The 22,554-nt window shown below is 30.7% G+C and overlaps 1 protein-coding gene across 2 annotated transcripts in view; it reads left to right on the top strand.

Annotated features, from left to right (window-relative positions):
* The window catches only part of LOC129911172 (ankyrin repeat domain-containing protein SOWAHB-like), a 170,250-nt gene that overhangs the window by 36,373 nt on the left and 111,323 nt on the right, over positions 1-22,554 (top strand). For both annotated transcript variants that reach the window (XM_055988881.1, XM_055988882.1), the window contains exon 3: positions 11,154-11,291. In XM_055988881.1, the coding sequence (XP_055844856.1) occupies positions 11,154-11,291 (138 nt within the window). The remainder of the gene's footprint in view (positions 1-11,153; positions 11,292-22,554) is intronic.

The following is a 22,554-nucleotide window of genomic DNA, read 5'->3' as shown; positions in this document are numbered from 1 at the left end:
TTATTTTATCTTCATACACGTTTACCAATTTTTTTAATAAAGGTCTTAGAAGTTAGTAATTTGTATTCTAAGAGCAAGTACGTGCGACACATTCATGCATTTTTTGTTTTTTTATGCAAATATTTTTCAGTTGCAAAAAATTTTTTTTAATGTGTCTTCTTAGGGCTTACACATTAGCAATTTATTTAAATTTGATTTCTTATAGAAGTTCAAATGTTTCTTAAGGTTTCTAATTGAAACATTAAAAGAATAAAACAATTATTCAATCGACTCTTATTTTATTTCATTTTTTTAAACTTTGATAACTTTAAAATACTAAAGAACTTTTAAAATAACTCGAAGATAAATGATGTAAAAACTTGAACTTTCCGATACACTTTGTACAACTTCGAATGGCACAAAGTGTCCTTTGCTTTGTGATTTATTGTTCCAAAAGGATCAAGAGTCTTGTGCCAAATAATTCCTCTCTGCGGCATCCTACCTGCCAAACGTAATTATATTTATGTGCATATTGCCATTTGTAGAACATAGGTACTCCAAATATGGGTCATATATCTTAACCCCCCGCTGATGCTACAATTTAATGCCATAATTAAAGAGCTAATTATGTGTATTCGTTTTAATGGTGCATTATCATCCCTTTACGAGCTTGAATCGAGATTTATAAAGGTACGACACTCAGTTCTTCGTCGTCGAATCGTATACAATACATGCTCCTTGGGATTCATCTGCAAATGTTCCCTGAGAACGTTTTTTTCTTTTTGTTTGTAAAAATCCATAAAGGAGTTAAACATGTGTGGTTATTATTTATGGGCATTTTTAGAACTAATTATCAAAGTTCCACCTCTATTACTGCGTTGGCTTGGCACACGTGAAAACTTTTCGTTGTTGTCGAGCATTCGCTAGGGTGTAGGTATGGATTTTTCTACGAGAAAATAAGTAACAGAGCGACTGCTGCTGTTACCGTTGCCAAAAGGCATTGGGAATTTTAACAGATTTTTTCTTTTTTGTTACTTATTTTTTTTTTTTTTCTTTTTATGCAGAACTGAAGTAGGTACTGAGGGACAAACAGAATTACCGCATTGTGAGAAAGTTGCTAACCTAATATGCCACGTGTGGAATATTTACGGTACTTGACTTTTTAAGCATCGTTTTTCCAAGTTGTATAGTACAGGAGATAATATCGTGCTAAACTAATTAGATGTTGTATGATGCCATAGAAAGTGTGTGCGTTCATTATTTAGCCGTTAAATATTGTGGGTAAATGTATGCCCTTAAGGGCTTATTATGGGAAGAGTAATCCATAATTTCACTATGAAGTTCAGATGAAGTAAAAAGAAATGGATGCTGGCAAAGTGGTACTTAAGTGTGTTTATTTTCTTAACAATAGCAAGTAATATTTTGAAAACATCGTACATATTGTTGAAGATGTTTTTTTTTCCGAAGGTTGATTTTTACTAGAATAATTGCAATGGTAAAATGAGGGTAGTTTATCGAAAGACCGTGCGACAAATTTTGTAGCTCTGAATTTTGGCACAGTTATTTATAGTTTTGACCCAATGAACATCCTAAGTTTTTCAAAACAGAGTGTCGAACCCAAAATTTTCAAAATTCAAAAAATTGAAAAAAAATAACCGAATTATTTGAGTCTTTGCTGTCTTTCTAAGCTTTTACAGACTAGTTTTTGGCAAAAACAATGCATAATTACATACATCAATGGAATGATTTTTGATTCCTTGTAGGGTCGCTCGTTGCTGTAGTATTTCTGCCGCTGTCCGTCAAAAAAAAAAAATCCTGTGAAGATCATCAGGATTTCTTCTTCGATCATGTGCAGTTCCTTCATGCCTGTCTTTAAGATGGTGTACCATACCGGAAAGGTGTAGGCTATAGTTGGCTTAATTTGTTCTTCTTTTTATCAGAAAGTCAAAGCGATGGAAGTCAAGGGTGTTTTTTTTTTTATGACCTTTCCTGAGTGTGGGTTGAAAAGAAATCCAAAACCACTTTAAGGTTCGTTTGGCTGCAATTCTATTTAGTTCCTTCTTGAAGTATCAATGTGACGGTTCTACAAATTCCAGCAGATCATTTGACTCGTCCTCCTACTCGTTCAAGGCACAAGAGTTCTCATTTTGATGAGTTGGTCTGCATTTCCCATTTATGCTTGTGAGTGAATCCTCAGCGTACAGCAGGGTCTCGCATTCGTTTGTAGTTTGAATGATAGGATGACGCAATATTGTAAGTTTTGATTTGATGCACTTGATTTGAAGGATTCTTTTGCACTAAAAAGTTCCTGAAAGAAAAAAAATATAATTTGGATTAGTTCCAAAGTAAAGCCTAATACCTAAATGTAATGTAGATATGGATAGGGCTTTAATTCATACGGTATTAAATGCTTTCTCGACATCCAGAATGCATGTTAAATCGTTTGTTATATAAGGTGAACCGATGTCTTGATGAGACTTTCGAACTGATGCAGTGTGAAATGTTTTTCCTGGAAACCAACTTAGATGTATGCGATGATATGATTATCGCTGCAAAACTTTTTGGGCTTTCGGAGTCTCAGCTCTTCCAGAAGCTTAGGTATTGAAGTTGTTGAGAAGATAGATCACAACAAAAACATAACTGTTAAAAAAGAGCCAAGTTCTAAAATTATGTTGTTACAAAAAGTACTGAGATATATGTAAAAGTTTACCAAGCTCCAAAGTTTGGTTTTAAATTTGTATCAATTTTATATCTCAGTATTTTTTGTAACAACATAATTTTGGAACTTGGCTCTTTTTTTAACAGTTATGTTTTTGTTGTGATTTCACTACTTTTTGCAAGATATTGCTGTAAAATTTAAAATCTATATTATTTGGTTATTGTAGCGTAGCGCCTTTCCCAAAAAGATCTCAAGCGTTCCATATTTGCTAAATCTTTTAAGACAGTTGTGTTCGAATATCTAAGGATGGGGACCACCCCCTCTAATTAGAGAATGTCTATTTTTTAAATGATTCTTTTGCATTAGATCCTTCCAAGCTATATTATATTCTATCAGAAGTGCTCTTAAATATTTGATGAAAATTCAGTGAAAATGGGCGGTTACCACGCCTAAATTCTAAAATTCTCAAATTTAAAAGTTTTCCTTTTGTATAAACCACCAGTTCTATTACTTTGCCGAGTTTCAAGATTCTACGATAATCAGAAGTGCTCTAAACTATTTGACAACTGAATTGAAAATCCTCCTTTGTTTGCACCTCAACCCCCTTAACAGTACCAAATTACAAGTTTCTACGATAACGGGAAGTTCTCCATAATTTTGATGATCTGTCAGTGAGTGAGTCAATCAGTCATTTACGGTTTTTGCGATTTTGCAGCCCTAAATCTCAGGAACTACTCATCCTAGGTAGCTGAAATTTCGTAAGGAGTTTCTTTTTGACTAGTTCAACAAATGGAGCGAGTTTGAAATATTCTGACATATTTGGTATAGAAGTTAGAGGGGGGCTCGAAAATGGCCTGAGTTGTTTGCTGTAAATAAGGGTGTAGTGCCAAAGTTGCTAGAGAACTTGGCTGGGCACTACGGTGCCCCTGGATTAGCATGTAGTTGAAGATAAATTTCTTATCTCAATGATTTTTTAAATTTTCCATTTCTACGGAAGTAGCTGTTACTGATACAGTTGTTGAGAATAAGGACTAGAAATATCATTACTGCCTGCGGGAGCCTTTTGAGCATAAATTTAGAAATTCCGTTCGGTACTGATTTCTTCGGCGTAGTGTAACTTATTATTTCGTTACACTCTTCTGGGATGCTCAGGGTAAACTTTCAACCGGATCTCTTGAAGGATTGGTAACGCTGAATGTAGTTGTATGATGGTAGGTAGCCGGGTTCTTTAGATAGACGATGCAACTTCGTATAAGAAGTCTTATACAATTATACATGGGTCTGCAGGGAGTCCGCTGTGAAATAACCTTCGAGAAGTTGGCGAGTGCTTCTACCTCACTGTCCTGTATAGTTGATGTTAAAAGTGTTCCACTCTCGTTGGTGAATATTATGAAGACGTTTTGTTAACTTTTGGCTATGATTGTACAAGTTTTGAACATACTCTGGGAAGTGTTGATATCTGTTCTTTGAAGTTTTTAGCTGTTTTTAATTCTCCAATCTGTAATTGAGACATTGAGAGTTACCAGGAATCAATAACTGCATTAATTTTGGTTTTCTTCAGGTTCCTGTTCCTTAGTGGTAGCGTGATAATTTCTTTAGATAGTCTTCTATAGTTACGGTGACCATATTTCTCGAAGCCAAACCCGGGACAGATACAAAATTCATTGGATCGTTTTGAAAACATTGATTTTTCAAAAAAAAATTCATTTTTTTTTAAATGAGTTTTCATAATTTTTCTTTATTTTTATATCAAGAACGATTTTTTGGGAGCGTTTTTGTTGAAATTATTTAAGTCATTTACGAAATCAGAAATCAAGAAAATGGTTTTATAATAATGTCTGTTAATAACTTCTAAAAAAATATTTTTTAATCAAAATCGGAAGAGCTGCTTTTTAACATTTTAATTTTATTTTAAATGATTTTGAAATTGTATGATCTTTAACACAACTTTTTACATGTCCTTGAAAGTCTTGAAACTTATCTGGGTTATTTACTCTTTCATATGTTGGTCTTTATTTGAATACATTTTTCCTGGTGTAGCAACCAGACAAACAGAAGCTGGAACTAAATAATTGACGTACATTTAAAAAAAACTATAGTCTAATCTAGAGCCAAACCGAAAATTTTCATACAAAACCAGCACAACGAAATCATAAACAAAAATTTTGCTTTTCGTTGCACAATACGCAGCTTAGGCAACGAAATTCTTACACTGAAGGAAAAACCACCATAAAACAACGTAAAATCAATGAAAACCACATTTTTAACTATTATTCGGAATGATTTTGCGTTAAGATGAACATTTTAAAATCAACGTGGAAACTAGGTTAATTTTTGAGGGTTTCGTATCTTAAAGTTACATAAATCAAAGTAGTTCATCTTTAAAACAAAGACGTTTCATCTTCAATTTATTTTTTCCCTCAGTGTATATGTGCTAGAATATATGGAAAGTTTTCAATCGTTTGTTACCTCCATTTATTTGTCCAGGCAAATTTTCTTGCAGCAAAAGTTTTTTGAATTTGGAGACTTCGAACATTTTTCGTTTTGCTTCAGAAGCGTACTAGGCTTAATGCTTTATCCGAAAAATTTTAATTTCCAACCACTGTTTTCTTGTTTTGCGTTCAAAGTATTTAAAATATTGAATACAAAAATCAGAGAATGTGCAAATACTGGACAATCACGGGACAAATTACAAAATACGGGACACTTATACGTCCCGGTTTTCTTAAATAAAAACCTGGGACAAGCTGTAGAAATACGGGACAGTCCCGGGTAAACCGGGACGGATGGTCAGGGTCACCGTATCTATAGTGTATGAAATGTTTGGCAGGCTCTGTCAATAGTTGTATGCGTTGATGGAGTTTAATATTTAGCTGCATAGCTTCATAACCCTTGTTTCTGGATACTGTATATATCTGAAAGCAAATATAGAAAATTACCAGATGTTGATAAAAAAAAAAAACAAATACTGATGGTGTTCTCATAAAGGTTAGTTTTGGTTGGGAAATGACAAAAAGAGAATGTTGGGTGCTGTAGATCACAATACAGCCTTGTCTTCTTCGTTCTTGATTGTTGTTTTCATCGATAGGTGATGTTCTCCAATTAAAATCAACGGCAATAAGTCCATTTCTTCTTCTCGCTAGAATGTTGTTAAAGACGTGTTGATCCCATTAAATGTTTGTTCTTTTGGAATGGCCTTGGAGTAGATGTAAATAATTTAATAAGTGTTTCCTCACGTTCTTGCTGAAAAGTAATGATGATAGTTTCGCTGATCATGAGATTTGCGATGATGGCTTCACTGATGCTGGCAAAGGTGTTTTTTTACAAAAATTGAAATTTTTAAAATTTTTATGCGATTTGACAGATTTCTCATTTTTATGGTGACTTAAGTGCTTTTATTTTTATATTGATAAATCTTAATTTATTTTTCTAGTTTAACTATACAATAAAGGTGTTTTTGTTGATTTGACGAAGTATTCATTGTACTTTCCTAAGTTCAATCACATTTGAAAACTCGTTTTTTTTTTAACTTTCATCAAATTTTGTGTTAATTTTTTTATAAGTTTAGATTGATAACATTGATAAACTAAAAGTACAATTTGTGTAGTTCCAGGAAAAAAAATCTTTTTTTTGACACCTCGTTTGTTAAAACTATTTGGATGCCAAAACTTCTTCCAAAATAAACATTTACTACTGAAATGATTAGGTAACATTTTCTGAAAAAAAAGCTTCTTTGTTCTTCCTTACTTATTGTATTTTTTCTACTTAATAACTTTTTATCTCATAAACAAAAGTTCGAAGTAGCCTTTTTCACTTAACACCTTGACCCATCGTATACTTGTTTATAATTAATCTTCAATAGAAACAAAAACCAGCGATGATTTATGATTTAAAACAAATTGTTAAACGAAAATCGCCGCACCCCACAGAAATTTTTTTTAAATCATGCAATTCAGATTCTGATACGAGCGTATAATGTATCTTCTCTGGTTGAAAAAAAAAAAAACACAACTCACGTTTCATACGTGCGTCGTCGGTCATCTCCGCTGCGCCGCATGAAAAAGAACCTTTTTTTTCGCCTACGTCAACGAATAAAGGTGCTACATCATCCCTGGCAGCGGTAATTGGATTTATTTTATTATTATTTTTCGTTTTAATCAAAAGACATTACACACACCGTGGAAAGTAATATAAAAACAAAACCAAAAACTCTCATTTATCAAATCATAATATAACGGAACTAGGCGCCACATACAACAAAAGATCCACAAAATAAATTGAAATTAACCCAATCGTCTGCTATGACTCGACAGAAAGTATCTCAAAAAACAATGCATAGCTAAGTACTCAAATATTGATTGATTGCCCCGTGGAATAGGTACGTTTATTATGCTTCCCGCCTAGAGAACATTTCATGGAAATCTATAAGACAACACTGTGTGTCTCTCTGGCAAAAGGCTTTTGGTACCGCTGCTGCTGCCGCGGTCTCTGAACAGAATTGTATGACTTGTACGAGATTGATGCACCTTTGTCGCATCGATATAGGTTCCTATTGCTATATGCACGCGATGATGCATTCCAATGTTGTAGTGTAGGTACTTGGGAAAACACCACGCTGCTGAGATGTATGAGCCTTTTTCCACAACCCTACCTTTCAGAATGCTGGGAAATGGTGGCTTAAATGATGCTGAGGAGTTATACAAGTTTGGTGTCAGTTCTAGGTCCCCCCAACGAACAATGTCGTTCATTTTAAGTGCACCGAACGCAAAGTGCGCAATTTGCAAAACTTCTAGAGCCTAGACCTATATCTACAATCTGATTGCACTTTTCTGTAGGTATAACTTTCCAAGGCACCACCACCACCGTGTACAAGCTTGCAACTCTATATGGAGATCGCTGGAAAATATCCGCAATACTGCATCACTCCAGTGGAGCAGAACAATTTAGCTAGCTGTGTTTCATTCATTTTGGATGGATATATCCTTGCAACCGGTATAGTTTGTGGTGGCAGCTATTCACATGGAATTGCATTTTATCGCTGCTCCATGTACCTAACTACTTTGGCATTGTCTTTGTGTATTTTACCTGTGATACCGAAAAACGTTAGGAATAGATGAGTTCCACGACGACGGACGACGAGAAACATCTCTACCACTACCCTTAGCCCAGTGACAGATTAAAACGCTATGCACACAAATGAATTTTACTTGATGCTATAGCGTGGATACGGTAGGAGCAGGGAGATAGGTATACTTTGGACGATCCTTGTCTCCAACATCAAGCACTACAAGGATATTGTTACGCAGAATGTCCCTATGGTGCAGTTGCTTGCAATTGTTTGCCAACTTGAATGTTTTTCGTTTTATTGCATTGAAACGCAGTACATGAGTTAGTACACATACATGCATGGACATAAGTATATTTTGTAAAAAGTCGATATGTACAAACTGACGAAAAATAAACTTTTTAAAATTTAACTTTGGTCAGCAGTGAAATTTGAAGAGACCAAATTTCAATAAAAATTAAAAGAAAAATAATTTACAACACAAAAAATTTTGTAGTGAACTAAATACAATTTTGAATTATTTCATAACTAAAGTTTGTAATGAAAACAATAAATCAAAAAAGCTAGAAAAAGCTATCAAACTACAATGTTTATATAATTTGCCATCAAAAAAAGATTCTGATGAACTTTGAAGCTTTCTATCTTCGCGAGTTTCGCTTGAAAAAGTGTCAACAAAAGTGCTGACCGAATTTTCGATTGGTCAATACCTCTTAAGTCTTAAGAAAATTTGTGTATCGGGCTACTCGTCGCACAATGGGGCAAATCGACCCAAAAGCTGGCAATAATTAATAAAACCAAATTGCAAATAAACTTAATATTTTAATATTTTCTAATAGAGTAATATCCATCCTTTAAAAAAATTATTTTAATTTTTTTTTAGTCCTTCCCGTTTTTTCACAACACAGTTTTGTTTAAGCTTAATTAGTAGTCAGCTGAGCCAGAAGTGAAATTGTCGATTTTTCATCGTGATCTTTGAGAACAGTTTTTCATTTTTTTTTGTTGATTCATTAAAAATTTAAGTATGCAGCCTTCAACTTCGGGTATGTAAGAGTTATTTAAACAATTTTTTTTTTGTTATATGTAAATATATATGTAAAATTGTAGTGAAGTTCCGTGATCAGTTTTTTCAAAGGGTTATTTTAGAGGTTCTGTGAAATCCATTGATTTTTAAATGTGTTCCGAGTGGGATCGAGTTGTGTTTTATGTGATTTTAAAATGTTTGTGATGTTTATTTTTCGATTCCGTCAAAAAAACGTTCTCGTTTTGCACCCTTTTTGTGATATGTGAATTTTCGTAACTTTTGAACCTTAACTTTTTTTTTTTTATTTTTTTCGTTGCTTTAGGAATCTCTTCAAATTCAATTTTTTTTACAAGAACGCAACTTGTAGAAATTATGAAAAGATGAGAGAGTGTTATGATTGAGGATCAGATGGATTTTTTAAAAAAATATCTTCTAAATATGACAAAAAGTACCGAAATTAGCCAAGTTAATGAATTCAATAGACTTTTTTCGCATTTTAAATCCGAGTTCAAAACGCGGTGGGTCAAAGCTTCTAGAATCAAACAAAGATTTAATGCAACAAACGAAAATTGGCTCAATACCTCAATTGTTTTTAAAAAGGCAGAAGAATCTGCAAAGAAACGTGCTCGTCCAAAAAAATTGCAGTCTTATCCCCCAGAAGCACCTGCGCTATTGAAACCCAAGCATTCCCGAAGCAAACATTTTTGTTGAAACTAACGTATCTGATGTCGAAAGTGATGAATAAACTTATTTTATAATTTTTTTTTAGTTTTTTTTTTTTAATTAAATTTAAAAAAGTCGATGAAAATAAAAACTTTAAATTAAAAAAAAAAAGATTTTTTTTTAAATCAGATTTTCTCTACAATAAGGGTAAAGTTGGATAAAAGCATGGATAAAAGTTATGTCAGATAAGAAATTAATATATTATTAAGTATCTTGAGCCTTAAAATAACCTTTCAATCTGAAAAATACTAACATTTTTATTAGATCCCAAATAAGTGGGCGTTTTAGTGGGCGTGGCAATTATAGCATTAGATATGGCCTAGTAAGGGTCTCAGAAGCATATATACAAAATTTCAGGTTCCTAGCGCTTACGGTTGATTTAATACCACATTTTAAGGCATTCTGCCCCACTGTGCGTCGGTGCTCCGATTCATCTTAACTTTATAGTACAGTGCATTTATGATGTTTATATATGGTTGACCCAGCAGTTCGTACCACCCCAACATTGTTTGGCTCTTTCGATAGAGAATTGGCCGAATATCATTACTCTGATTTTTCGCACTCTTGAAATTCAACTTTTGCGCACCATCTTGGTTTTAGTTTTTATTAAATATCTCGACTTCTATTCATCTTAGGTAAAAGTTGGTAATACAAAAACGTAGACAGTAACGTTTTTTTCGGTATTCTGAATATTAAAAAAGTTACAATCCAAAAAAGTAAAAAAATAGAAAAAAACAAAGAAATTTTTGAGCACTTTTAATCAAAATTAAAAAAAAAAAAACTTTTGAGAAAAAATTGTTCACCCTTCTATACAAATTTTTTCTGTATCGCTTAAAATACTAAATTTATTAAATACATTTTTGTTAGAAAATACCCTTTTTCGTCTTTGTTTTTATATTTCCTTTTACTTCAATTTTGCTTAAATTTGCTTAGTTAGTATTTTATAGCCTTGTGTCAAAAGAAAATTCAAGACGTGCTTTTTTTTTTATTTTTTATTTTTCAGTCTCTACATTATTGGTACAAAAGAGGTATTTCTGTATCTTTAATGATACAGAAGAAATCTGTACAGTAGAGTTGTAAAGAATTTTAAAGTGAACAAACTTTTCTCGATTTTTTTTTTTTTCAATAATTTAGATAAATAGTGCTTAAAACTTTAAAATTTTTCACAAAAATATTTGATGTGCAAGGTAACTGCTTATATCTTTCGTTTCTATGTTATATTTCTATTTAACTATGGCATCTACGATGGAGATTCTTTTAACAATTTATGTTGTTTTAAAGACAATTTTTTTTTTGCTCTATGTTTCGATATAATTTTTCCATGTCCGTACGGGAAAACAATTGACTTAAAAAAATATAGTTGTGAAATTATTTGTAGGGAAATTTCTTTAGTTTGCATTTAATATTTTATCATTAAATGAGACGAAAAAAATTTCCTTTAAAAGCCATTCTTTCAATAAGGTGGCAAAGGTGAAATTATTCTGTTCTTTCAGAACAGAAAACTATAATTCAAAACTCTTGGAAAGCTTTTCATCTAGTCCAATTTTTTTCAACAAAATTACTTTATCTACTATTACCTAGTATTAAAAGCCTATTTAAATTTTTTACAAACCAGTTTTATAATCTTATTAAATAAGTTTTCTTTTGAAATTACCCATATAATGATGATTAGAAATTAATAATAATTTTTTACTTTACTCCCTTAGGTGATCGAAGAAAAAATGACTCCCGAAGTCACACTATCCCATCCAAAAGGCAAAGAATGGGTAGTTTCATCAGCAAAGGCCAACTACCAGGAATTAGCAAAACTCGCATCAGAATATCCGGAACTAGTAAAATTGCAGGTATGTCCTCATAAATTTACTTAAAAAAAAAAAAACAGAAAAACAAACATGCTCGTCTCAATGTCAGAAAAAAAATAAATACATATAACAAAATGACCTATTGCACACTCGCCTTTCTGTAAGATGACACTATGTCTGCTCTAAGAAAACCTCCTTGGCGCCAATTATTTCCATATCCTTCACATATATGAGTGTTTGGGTACATGTGTGTAAAAAGGAATGTTCCAATATAAGTGTTTCCTTAAATTGATGTTCTCCATATTAGAACTCACTCTTATGTGAGTACAAAATTCAATATCCTTTATTTACAGTTCCTAGAATTGTGTGACCACTTGAGAAATAATCATTACAAGGACATTAATGGGCAACACGCAAACATTAGCATTTTAATCATGACACAGTCTGAGTATTTCTTTGGGATTATGGAATTTCCATTTCATTTTAGTTTTATTTTTAAACATTTTATTCGGTAGCAGGATATGCTCGGTAACAGATATTAGATACTGCTAGACAAGTAGTTTGATGAAACTATACCCAAAGGTTTAAAGCATCGAATTTAATAGTAAAAACAGTTTGACAGATCATAGAAAATGCTCCGAAGAGGCCCGAGTTCAATTCCAGAAAACTTTTCCTACCTACGGAAAAATGTTTTCTTCTACATCCATTTGCATCGAAATAGATTTCAATCGCTGTTTTTCTGGTTTTTCCCAAAAATAAACAAATTACTAGCGGGCGATACTAAATCAATTCACATGATACTCCCCAGAATAATGATATAAACCGTTAATCATTCGGCGAATAATAACAATATTTACCGGCAACAGCATTGTGCTCCTACACCTTGAACTAAACATGAAACATGATTCATCCAACCCTTCTAATGGGTGTCATTGAAAATTATGAACCCGAATATTTTATTCGGGAACATGTTTGTTGTCCCAACTAAGTGTTCTTAATTGTGGTTAATCGCACCCTAAACTCCAAATATCTGACTACTTCCATGCCTATGAAGACACTTCTTCGCGGCCAATTATACATCAGTCGACACCTAGAGACGTTCAAGATCCGTGAACTTAAATCTCAAAACTAGCATCACTAATGCAATAAACTGTAAAACTAATGTGACACCCGAAAAGTTATGGTATTGTTGCCACATCATGATAATTCAGTGAGGGAATGAATGTATGTATGTTCTGTTCAGCAGTGTTAACTTTTGTAGATATTCTGTTGTTGTTTTGTTTCTTTTTTTTTTTAATTTATTAATTAATTAGAAGAGGGTTTTGGAAAATCGTCGTAAATTCTCCTTATTGCCCCTTGATATGACTTTTGATCGTCGTAATCACAACTTTTCTTGGAATTTTAGATCTTGAAAATAGATATTATAGGTGTTGCTTCTGCAGAAGCTTTCATAGAAACTAATTAAGGTGCTAATTCTTTTGAATTTTCCTTATCCTCGATGGGCGATCTTGAAGGTGACGGTAGCCGTATGGAAATTATTATAGGAACTTAACAAAAAAGTGGGTATAGTTATCACGTAATATAATAATTGGAGGGTAATGGATCTTTTTTTTTTTAATTTTCTTCTCTTGGCTGTAACGCGCAATTAATTTTTGTTTAAAAATACACACGTAACAGATGTTTTTCATTTGAAATTTTAAAGAAGTGAATGGTACATATGGATTTGAAAGCCTCAATATACTAAATTTGTTATCTACATTGTTTTTAACCCTTTCGGACCCAGCGTTACTCTCATGTAACATATTTTTAAAAATTCGCAAAAAATATTCCATTAAATAATTTTTTAGGTTTCGATGGCTTAATTGAAAGATAATAATGCCTAGTTACTGGATTATTACAAAAATTTAGTCAAATGTCATACCTTAATTTTTTTTATCGAAAAAGGGACTGAAATTCACATTTTTTTTTTTATTTTTGAAAAAATTTAAAGTTTTAAGCACTATTTATCTAAATTATTGAAAAAAAAATTTTATGTGGCCATAATTTTGAAAAAAAGATATAAAAAATTTGTATCCACAAATTGTTTTGTTTTTTGGCTTAAAAGAAGAAGCATGCATTATTATTCCATGAAAAGTTATTTTCTCAGTTGTCCGACTCCTTCTAGTGTTCAAAGGCGGTCCATTTTACTTACATGTGAAATTAGAGTAGCACATTAGTTTTGCTATTTATTATTTTGGAAAATAACTTTTTGCTATTCATGTTTCTTAGTTGTGATGTTTTTGACACGATACTACTGAAAAAACATTTTTTAAGCCTGAACTACATCCAAACACAAAGTCAAAAAAGTATAAATAAGTAAACACGATGTTTTTTCTTCTTCCCCCTAGTAGCTTGTTTGTATATCTCTCTTTCATTTTAAAAAAGTATTCGATTCAAAAAGCTTGAGCAAAACCAAGCTTTCAATTTTCACAAAGTTTTAAAAACAAATGCACTCAAACAATATTTTATATCCTTTCCGTAAGGTAGCTCTTCGATCACATAGTTCCTGTCATTTTGCGACAAAAAAGCTCTTTTGACAAACAATTGAAATTTCAAATACAGTCGATTCCCTGTAAGTCGTATTTGCTTTAGGTCAAATTTTCCTCTAACTCAAATTTTTTTACCGTTTTTAATGAAACCGCCTGCAGCAAAAAGATTAAATAGATTCCTCTTAGTCGAATTTCCCTCTAACTCAAACCAATTTTCGTGTCCTGTGACAATTCGACTTAGATGGAGTTGACTGTAATTTGTTTACTTTTTCATTTTTTTTTTTATTTGAAATTTCAAAAACAAAAGAGCTTTTTTAGTTAATTTTTTCCAATAGATGTCAGGTAAATATACATGTGATTTTTATATTTTGAGCTTTGTTTACTTTTTCGTACTTTTTTGACTTTGCGTAGTTCAGGTTTTAATATAGATTTTCATAGCTTGGGTTCGAAAGGGTTAACATTAAAATAGATACTGGTGTTTGTAAATCTTAAAAACTAAAATTCTTATTTCTTGACTTACAAAAATAAGTATCTTTCGTCCATTTTTTGCATATTTTAGGGGAACTTTGATGAAGCTTTGAGGGTGTATTTGTCAAAGTATCCTCAACAAAATATAAAATTGTTCAGTAACCTTGTTGATACTGTATTCCTCTACAGTATCAACAAGGTCGTCCGTAAAATCTGTTAGTTCTGATTTTTCCCGGAGTTAAATTTTATATTAAGAGCACATTTTCGGACACCCGATTTTTCTAGGTTCTGTATATTTTACATCTTAAAAACTATTTTTTGGAAAAAATGGTGTTTCGCCGTCTCATCCTATTTCTTATAATTGAAGATTAAATCCATCTCTTTCGTAGTTTTTCTTGAATTGCTGTCCAAATTTTTACTTCGCACATCATTTTGCAACCAAATAAGTTTAAAGTTTTAACAAAACTCAGTTTATACTCGTAACTTTAATTTTACAGCAGCAGCCTGAAATTGTATATTAAGTGACACTAGTTTCTTTTTTAAAAAAAATTGCTACATTTGAGGCAAAACCAAAATTTCATTCAAATTAAATATTCAGATTTTAGGTACCTATACATTTTTAGTCTAAAAAAAATTTTTAATTTTTATTATCAGAAAAAAGGTATTTTTTCTGAACCAAAATAGTTTTATATGTATAGGTACTTCTTCAAGTATAATCCTAAATCCAGACGCACAAAAATGTATTACTTTTTTAAAATGGCTTCCATTTTTGTTTACGTTTAAAATATATGTAGTTTGATTAAAATTTGATTTTCTTGTATTAAAAAAAAGAAGACGAGTATTTAATTTCAATTCTTAACCAGATTTATAATTTAGGTGCTTCCTTTGCACCAGTTTTTAAATCAAATTTTATTATGTTTCAATACTTTTGATTACATTTAAATGTTTTGTATTTGAAACTAATACATTTTAATATTTTGTAGGTATTTAAAACTAATAAAAAAATTATTTAAAAGACTGTGTATTAAAATCGCAATATTAAAAAATAATAATTTTTTTTTTGAAAAAGGCCAAATTCCAAAGGTTGTATTTAAAAACTACTACAGAATTTTTAACCGTGAACTTTTCGAGTTTTGCTATTTAAAGCAAATGAATATGAAACATACTAAACACGTTGACTTCAATTTAAGATTTCTCGAAGAAAAAAAGAGATGTTAAAAGAATTTAAAATCATTTTTTATAGAAACCGTTACATATTTATTTAAAAAAAAAAGTAACCACTGAAGAAAGGCTCAAAATCTGTTAAAAGACGACTTTTTCGATTTTCTAATAGGGAGGTCTAAAAAACGTGATGTGATAGAATTTTTCTAACTACGTATTCAAGCTCAGGGCAGAAAAGTAAAATTTGGTCTCTGTGAAAAAAGTTTAATTTTGCTGACCAATGTTAATATATCTTCTATTTTTTTTTTCAACTATCCCACTTCAAATATGTTCATCCCATTTCTTCATAAGAAATACTACTTCTACTTCTATCGAAAACTCTTTAGAAATTAAAATAAACAAACCGATTTTAAAATAAGTGGTTTCAATTATAGATCTATTTCTTCAAACCAAAGAAATATGAGATATTTTTAAACATGAATATCCCATAAAATCCATATTGCTTTCATATACTAATGGGCGTGATCATGTCCATTTTTAAATGTGATACGTTTTCAAGCAAACCGCACATCTATTAACACATGCACTTCAAGTCTTAAGAATGTAACTACACATCTTTAAGTCACTTCATTTAAAATTTATGGTTATTTCTTACGAGGTATTTCGCATACGATATTGACGACAGTGAAAACTGTCAGACAACACTGCCACAGCCTAATTTTTTGTCTGTTTTCGCTGTCACATTTTTTTGTTTTCCAGATCACAGCATGTTCAATAAATCTTGTTGGTCGTTCTTCAGTTCCATCCGCCTACTTCATTTTAAATATTTTTTTTTTATTTTGAAAATTAATCGCTGACATTGTAGTCACATTTGCCTGAGCAAATCCCAGATAATGTGGACACGAACAGATATATTTTGTCATAACTTGTAGTAATTGCCACGAATTATTTTATTGTTTAATAAAAAGATATAAACAAAAAAAAGCTTAGAAAATATTAATAAGAAACGAATGATATATTGATAGCGAATGACGACATGATCCTCGTAACTCAGGGATTCCGCGAGTTTAAAAATTCTCAAAGAATATTGAACACATATGCTGCAGGTTGGAGTATTTGTTTTTTTGTGTGATAAATCATTTTTAATGGGACACGCATAAAACAAATTGATTTGGCAGCATTTTTATCCGTCGACCTAAATTTATAACCAAAAAATATGTTAACACTTTGTAAATGTGAGTTAGCAAAATTAAAAAAAAAAAAAAACAACTTGTTTTTTGTCAAAATAATAAATGATATACTTAGGTAAATGAGTGAGCGGTGAAATTCTATTTATATAAAGTTATCATCACATCACTTTCATATCAAGTGATCCTTAAGCCGTTTTGCAAGTTTGTTAGAACTCAGCAATTTTAAATATGACGTAAAGATTTGAATGTTTTTTTTTTTTTTTCCAAATGATCAAAATATTTTAGGTACTACTAAATGAGATCGTCGATTGTGAGAGTTGCTGCTTGCTGGCCTTTATAAGCTGTTGGAACTTTTTTCGGTTTGTCCCAATAGGAGCAACGGAAGCTTACATCTTTGACCCATAAATGATACAGCTGAAAAGAATTCAATTTCTTGCACTATTATGATTAATATTTTGTTAGATTTAGCCAAAGTTGGAAAAATCCAAAGTGGCGGATTTGCATTTGCATTGCATTTTTTATTGTAGTCAATACCTAAACTAGCTACTTGTACAAAAAATAGAACTACCTATTCTTCAACTTTTGTTGGCAATTATTTTCCTTTTACTGGATTTATTAGTAAAATATTGAAAACCGGTTGCTAAAATTTGTTCTTGATACTGAGAACTTCAAATAATTGTAATATAAACTTTAACAAATAACATAAAAGGAAACAAATCTAAATATTCTTAAAAGATTCTAGAAATAGTTGAAAATAAAATATAGCCTAATTATAAAAAGTTAAAATGCGTTTTATTGGATGATGGCGATGTTGTTATAATCCCAAATAATATTTCCCAAAGTTTAATTCAAACGAGAACTTCTTTGACGAATATATATAAATTACAATGAAAGTTTTTTAAATCGAATTTTTTAATAAAAAAAAATATTGAGCGTAGAGCCAGTGTGGCAAGAGATGGTTAACTTAATAGTATTTTGTTCACTGTCGCCCGAAACAGATTTTTCTTTAAAATGTCGGTATTGAAAAAAAGGCATTTTTTGATAAAAGTCCTTAAAGTCCAGTGCATTAATAAAATTTGACCACGCATTTTGTACCACCCCCAAAATTTTTTTTGCCTATTCTATACAGAATTGGGTGAACATAATAAAAAAGTATTAATAACCCTTGTATTTATAGCGATACAAAAAAAAAGTTGTCTAGCAGAGTTATAGAAAATTTTAAGGTGAACAATCTTTTCTCGTAAGGTTTTTTTATCAAAATTTTGATAAAAAATGCTCAAACTTAAAAATATTTTTTTTTTGTTTTTTTTAATTTTTTGGCTTGTAACTTTTTTTTATTCAGAATACTGAAAAGGTGTTCTTAACATAAAAGACGCGAAATTGAATAGTCTACAGTTTTTCTTTAACCAACTTTTATCTAGGATGAACAGAAGTCGAGATATTTAATAAAAACAAAAATCCAAGATGGCGACCAAAAGGTGAATTTAAATGTTATTAAGGGATTTATAGGAAAAAAAAAGGCTCCATGTAAAAAGTAGGTTTATATCCCCCGTTTCTCTTTAGATAGAAGAGAAATTTGGATTGGGGACAAAATCCCGAAAACCGAAATCCCGAAAACCCAAAATCCCGAAAACCCTAAATCCTGAAAACCCAAAATCCCGAAAACCCAAAATCCCGAAAACCCAGAATCCCGAAAACCCAAAATCCCGAAAACCCAGAATCCCGAAAATCCAAAATCCCGAATGGGATCCCGAAAAATTATATAAAATGAAAAATTTGCGCAAATTTTTCATTTTATATAATTTTTCGGGATTTCGGTTTCGAAAGCAATCCTAAGTGTAAAATTAAGGTGTTAACATGTAAAAAACAATAGAAGCGTATGATTCCGTCAATATCTCTATTAACATGATTTCAAGTTCTTATTGTGCTTTCAGCTTTTGTTGTGATTGAGTTAAGTTGGAAAAGTCGTTGAACTAAAATCAAAAGAATTATGAATTTTAATATTTAACTCATAATAATGTATTTTTAAATTGTTTTTTAATTGGTTTTAATTTTATGTTTCATTTAAAATTTCAGTAAAACACAATTTTGAAGGGTTTTTTATTTTTTCTCTTTTATTTTCGGGATTTTGGCCTTTCTGGATTTTGGGTTTTCGGGATTTTGGTTTTTCGGGATTCTGGGTTTTCGGGATTTTGGGTTTTCGGAGTTCTGGGTTTTCGGGATTTTGGGTTTTCTGGATTTGGGGTTTTCTGGATTTTGGTCTTTCTGTATTTTGGATTTCGGGATTCTGTCCGTCTCCCGAGAAATTTTCTTAAATGTTTACAGAAAAAAATCATTTGAACATAACGGATATAATTTAGTACCAAGATAACGGTTAGTTAAGACCAGAAAACCATTATTTTTGTACAAAAATTAACTTCCATCTCAGAATTTTGGAAATACAAATTAAAAAAAAAAACGAACTTGGTAACAAGCAAACCAAAAATGAATAGCATTTAAGTGCCTAGCCTATTACTTTAAATGAGTCAAATTTAGAAAAGAAGAAAGTTTTTGTGTATAAAAGTTTTTGAAACACTTAATACAAAAGACCTGATACATTTTTGAAGAGCATTTTATTATAAAATCAATATTATCCTTCTCAAAAAATTATGACACATACGACCATTTATTTTTTACTTGCTCTATAGGGCAAGTATTGGTTTCGTGTCGAAAAAAAAAATTGAGGCTTTAATCAAAACCAACATTACGATGATGGAGAATTCCGAAAAAGTGGGTCTCGCAATTCCGTCCGTCCGTCTGTGCGTCTCACAGTGTGGGAATTCGCGAATTTAGCGGAATAAAATTAATAACGCTTGCTTTTTAAATTTTGTTGTAGTTTTTTTTTGTGATTAGTTCATTGAATATGTGTATACAATCAAATGTAATTCACATTTTGGTGATATTTTATTTAAGTTTTTGTAAAATGAGCTTTGAAGTGACAGGTTATTTTCACCAAAAAGTACTTTTTTTTTGAAAATCATAATTTACAAAAAAAACTTTTGAGGAATGATTTTTGTTTAATTTTATGACAAATATGAATAAAATAAAGAAAAAAGTTAATTATTGTCAGAATTGACTAGGTTTTTTGCAAACCGATATGTCAATGACGTTGTTTATGAACTAAAGAAACTATTCTCTAAAAGGCTACTAAAACGTACAAGATACTATTTCAAAGGATGTTTTAAATTATGTAGCTTTATTTATGCACAATCAATGTTTTTTTTTAAATTGGTAAGTGTTCTGTCACGAAATTTTTCTGCCATACATCATCAAGGATACCAAAAATTAAAAGAACCGTTAACTTCCTGTCGAAAAAAATCAGTTTAACTGGAATAGACAATTTGTTTTTACCAATCGTGTTATTCTTGTAAAATAAAAAGCCAATTTGAATTTATTTAATTGTTTTTACTATGTTTTGTTTTTAAACAATTTCACCCTTACTAATTCCTTTTTCCACTTTTTCGCAAACTAATTTCATATGCAGTTGAAATTTCTTCAAAGCTAAATGAGTCTAAGAGGCCTTGTACTTTCTTCTCCTTAATTTTTTCACAGCACTCATTAAATGATTTTCTAGGTCTACCCACACTTGCAGAATTCGAAGGGGAAGGAATTTCGTAAAATATTTGCTGTGGTGTTACTAAATAGCCACTGAGCCAGGAAGCATTTTTGCATTCAAAGCTTTCACGGTTCCTGTTTTTTGACCATAACTGATCTAACTTAAAACAAGTTGTCCTCACAGACGCCTTTAATGATTTAACTGCTTCTTCAGAAAACGTTATGTTACCAAAAACATTTAAAACAAATGACATAACTGCCTCAAAGCGCTTAATTTTTATTTTTGAGACCCAAACATCAAATATTTCCTTCTTTGTTATTTGGAAAGACATTCTTTAAATTATATAATATCGAAATATTTTTTAATTTAAAAGGATAGTTTGCTAATTATTCAAATAACATACCACATTATAAAAAGACGAAAATTAAAACTTCACAGTACATATACACACAATAACAAAACACAGCACTTTTAGCAAGTAAAATTAATTTTAATACCAATTTTCAAAGTATCAAATATCAAATTTTGTGAAAAATACGCGTTAAAGGCACTATTGCTCGAAAAATAAACAATTGTTTTTTTTTAATTAATTTATTTGTATTATTATAATTGGAACACCCTTTATCAGATGTAATACTTTTTTTTTATTAATTGATAGTTTTCGTTTTAAATTTTTAAAATAACTTAATTCTTTTTTTTTTCTTACTGTTAACTTTGAATTTGAACACCCTGTATTTTTATTGGAACTATTTTAAAATCAAATTCACAAATTTTTTGAACACCCTGTGAAATAAAAAAAGTTTCTAATTCTATAACATTCTTCTAACAAAATACCAAAAAGTTATTCGATTTTTACGGTATGCCATCATTTTTTTTTTTTTTGATGGTCATTTAGAAAAAAAAAAAAAAATATCATAACAAAATTGGGGTGTCAAATTTTAGTGATTGTTAATAGATAATAAATCAAGCTTTGCATTCAATATTGTCTCTAAGCGGAATAACGCGGAATAACTAAAGTTTTGCTCTAACAAAGGTACAAAAATCGAAAAAAAATCACATTTTTTTAACTTCAATCACCAAAACAAAAATGTAAAACACCCTGTGAAATAAAAAATTACTTACATAATTATACCTTGATATTTAGAAAATATAAAAAAAATAAAACTTTTATTAAAACGCACACCAAACGAACGAGAAAAAATTAAGAGCGAAGTAATCTATTTCACCAAATAAACAGAAAAAAAATAGCCAACTGCAACTTCGAAGCTATTTTTTTTTTGTTTACATGATCCCCACCTATCAATGCTTTTGTTATCACTTTCTACAATCTATTAGCTTTAAAAAAAACCTGTTTTGGCATCAAACAAGACAAGTCATTTTTCGAATTAAATTCCGCTAAATTCGCGAAATCCCACACTGTGCGTCTGTGCGTCCATCTGTACACATTTCCACAGCCTAAACGGGTGAACGGAATTTCTTCAAATTTGGTACAGATGATTTTTATGGAATTCTGAAAGTTGGTTTTTTTTTGTTTTTTTTATATCTCGTTTAGATCGTATACCTCCCATACAAAAAAATACGATATTGCGAATTTCTCGAAAACGGCTCTAACGATTTTGATTAAACTTTGTATACGTAATATTTAAAGCAGTGGCAATAAAACTGTATTTTTATTTTTTCTCAAAAAAGTCAAATAACAAAAATTTTTTTTTCATTTAACAAAATTTTGCTCTAAATGTCGGCTCTTCCCCAATATCATTTTTTTTTTAATTTAGAGCCAGCTTTTAAAATCTACAAGTAGACTAACATAAAGGTGCTTTGAACTGCAAGAGCAAGTACGTGCGACCCCAGTCGTGCATTTTATTTTTTGCTGAACTTAAATTAAAAATCTCCCGGAAATAAAAAAGAAAAATTCGAAAAATGTTTTGAAATTTGACTTTGAAACTAAAACATGTGTGTATTTTTTTTAATTTGAAAATTGCCAGACTAGCCATTAAGTTTTGATAGATTTACTCTTATTTGATTTAAAAAAAAAAGTAGATATAACGCAATATTGTTAGTATTGCAAATGTGTTCCATTTTTAGTTTGAAGTCAACTTTTAAGAAAATTTACCTCCTATCTAAACTAACCTCTTCTGTGGTGTTTTGTTTTTTTTTAATCAATTAAAGAACGTAGATTTTAAATTACTAATAAATAAATAATAAATAAAAAATCAGCAAATAGGACGATACAGTTCGATATTATTTGCTTATAGTTGACTAAACTATAATCATTGACTAACTTTTTTTTTTAATTTTGAAATCGACTTAAAGAATTTCACATCTAATAGGTATATAAATATTTTTCTATTTCAAAACAAAAA

The sequence above is a fragment of the Episyrphus balteatus genome, chromosome 2 (genome assembly GCF_945859705.1).
Source record: "Episyrphus balteatus chromosome 2, idEpiBalt1.1, whole genome shotgun sequence".
NCBI lineage: Eukaryota > Metazoa > Arthropoda > Insecta > Diptera > Syrphidae > Episyrphus > Episyrphus balteatus.
This window is presented reverse-complemented; position numbering and strand designations above follow the sequence as displayed.